Source organism: Tupaia chinensis, unplaced genomic scaffold, assembly GCF_000334495.1.
Source record: "Tupaia chinensis unplaced genomic scaffold, TupChi_1.0 Scaffold000316_1, whole genome shotgun sequence".
Lineage (NCBI taxonomy): Eukaryota > Metazoa > Chordata > Mammalia > Scandentia > Tupaiidae > Tupaia > Tupaia belangeri.
Window position 1 is genome coordinate 3,726,836 of NW_006159809.1, and position 1,702 is coordinate 3,728,537.

Here is a 1,702-nt window from a genome sequence, read left to right on the forward strand (position 1 = left end):
GGCGCCCCCCGGCCCCCCTCGCGGCCGTTCCCGCTGCTGGCCCGAGCCATGCCTCCACCTACAGCCCCCTGAAGACCACAGCCTCCTCTACTGCCAGCCGCCCCGCCCCTGCCACCTCTGCCGCCACCGCCATGGTCCCTGCCCGGCCCATCTTCGCTGCCGCCACCATCACTCCGTGGCCGGAGCTTCCATCCGGGGAGAGCTCTGCCAACTAGAGCCCTGACTGCTCTATTTAAACAATCAGAACCGCGCTTTGACGGACGAGCCAATGGGGGCAGACCAGAGCCATCACACTGTAACCAATCAGCAGCAGCACCTCCGCCACTCTCCCAGACAACAAGGGCTTGCACAGACAAAGAGTGGGGTAAGGTTCGACCGAAGGCTTGACTGACAGCGACAATAGCCAATACCGATAACAGAACTGGCTTCGGTTTAACAACCAATGAATAGCTGGACAGAAGAGCAAAGTCCCCGCTGATTGGCTTGAATCACTTTTTCCGGGTGACGCCAACTGCCGGACCACGCCAGGTAATCCAGAGGGAAGAGGCGAGGTCCCAAAAGCCTGCCCGAGTCTGGGTGCAGACCTGGCAGTTTTCCTGTGGTTGTTCCGAAGCCCCAAGAGTCGGCACGAGCCACAGCGGGGGAAATACGTGTGTACCAGAGAGGCGTGCCCATACCACTCCCCCAATTCCGTACAAGTCGAGGCACAAGATGAAATTTAATAGGATGGGAAAGACTGAAAACGGGCATGGAAGAGGGCAGAGTCCGGAGGAGGCAAGGGCCTTAAGTAGCTAAAAGGGGGGATAAGGGGCCCTCGGGGCCTCCCAGCCGCATCTGCAGATTGATGCGGTAGCACTGAAGGCTGCAGAGCGCCTGGCCAGTGCGGGAGCACGCATACCGGCGCGGGTGGGGGCAGCCAGGTACTGAGCAGCGCGGAGGAGGCCCTGATGGGGACGGCCGCTGAGACACAGCCGCCGGAGCCGGAACCCCAGGTGGGAAGGAAAGGGTGGAGCCCTGTGCCCCGCTGCTGTAGCGCACCATGGGGGACCCGGGCAGCCCCCAGACACAGGCAGCTGCAGCATCGGAGAAGGCTGACTCCGGGCCTTCTGGAGCAGAGCTCTCTAAAGAGAGAAAGAGACGGGGTGGTGTCTGAAAATGGATGAAGACAGAAGCAAAGTCTGCCATATCCCAGGAAGGGAAGAGGGCACATAGAAGGCAGGGTCTTGAGTGCAGGCGTTGGGAAGAGTATTAATGAGCACCCTCTCTAAGGGTCCCGTAATACTTCCGCCACCCGGGTCGCCATTCATTCATCTTAGGGCCTTGACTCGCACAGGGAAAAGTATCAGTAATGTTACCTGCCTGACTTGGGTATCAGAACTCTCTGTACCACCTGTCTGTACCACTTGTTTTTAATATTATTTTTTAATTTGAGCAGAGAGGGAGGAAAAATGAGAATGCAAGCCACCAGGTCTGGGCCTTGAACCGCAGTCGACCATGTGGGAGACCAGCACCTTAACTACCGTACTACCTAGTGCCCCTCCCCACAGGTTTCTCGGTATTGTTTTTTATCTTTTTTTAAAAATAACTATTTTATTATTTATTCATTCATTCATTGATTTTTAATTTGACCAGAGAGAGACAAGAGGGTGAGAGAGAGAGAGAGAGAGAGGAAGTGAGAAAGCAAGCCACCAGGTCCAGGACT

At 56.4% G+C, this 1,702-nt stretch overlaps 2 protein-coding genes across 2 annotated transcripts in view; both read right to left on the reverse strand.

Annotated features, from left to right (window-relative positions):
- Positions 1–227, reverse strand: part of WBP1 (WW domain binding protein 1) — a 2,880-nt gene extending 2,653 nt beyond the window's left edge. The window contains exon 1 of the mRNA XM_006151214.3: positions 47–227. Coding sequence (XP_006151276.1) covers positions 47–50 — 4 coding nt within the window. The 5' untranslated portion in view covers positions 51–227. The remainder of the gene's footprint in view (positions 1–46) is intronic.
- A 472-nt stretch (positions 228–699) lies between these two features.
- Positions 700–1,702, reverse strand: part of INO80B (INO80 complex subunit B) — a 9,270-nt gene continuing 8,267 nt past the window's right edge. The window contains exon 6 of the mRNA XM_027772948.1: positions 700–1,048. Within this exon, the coding sequence (XP_027628749.1) occupies positions 784–1,048 (265 nt within the window). The 3' untranslated portion in view covers positions 700–783. The remainder of the gene's footprint in view (positions 1,049–1,702) is intronic.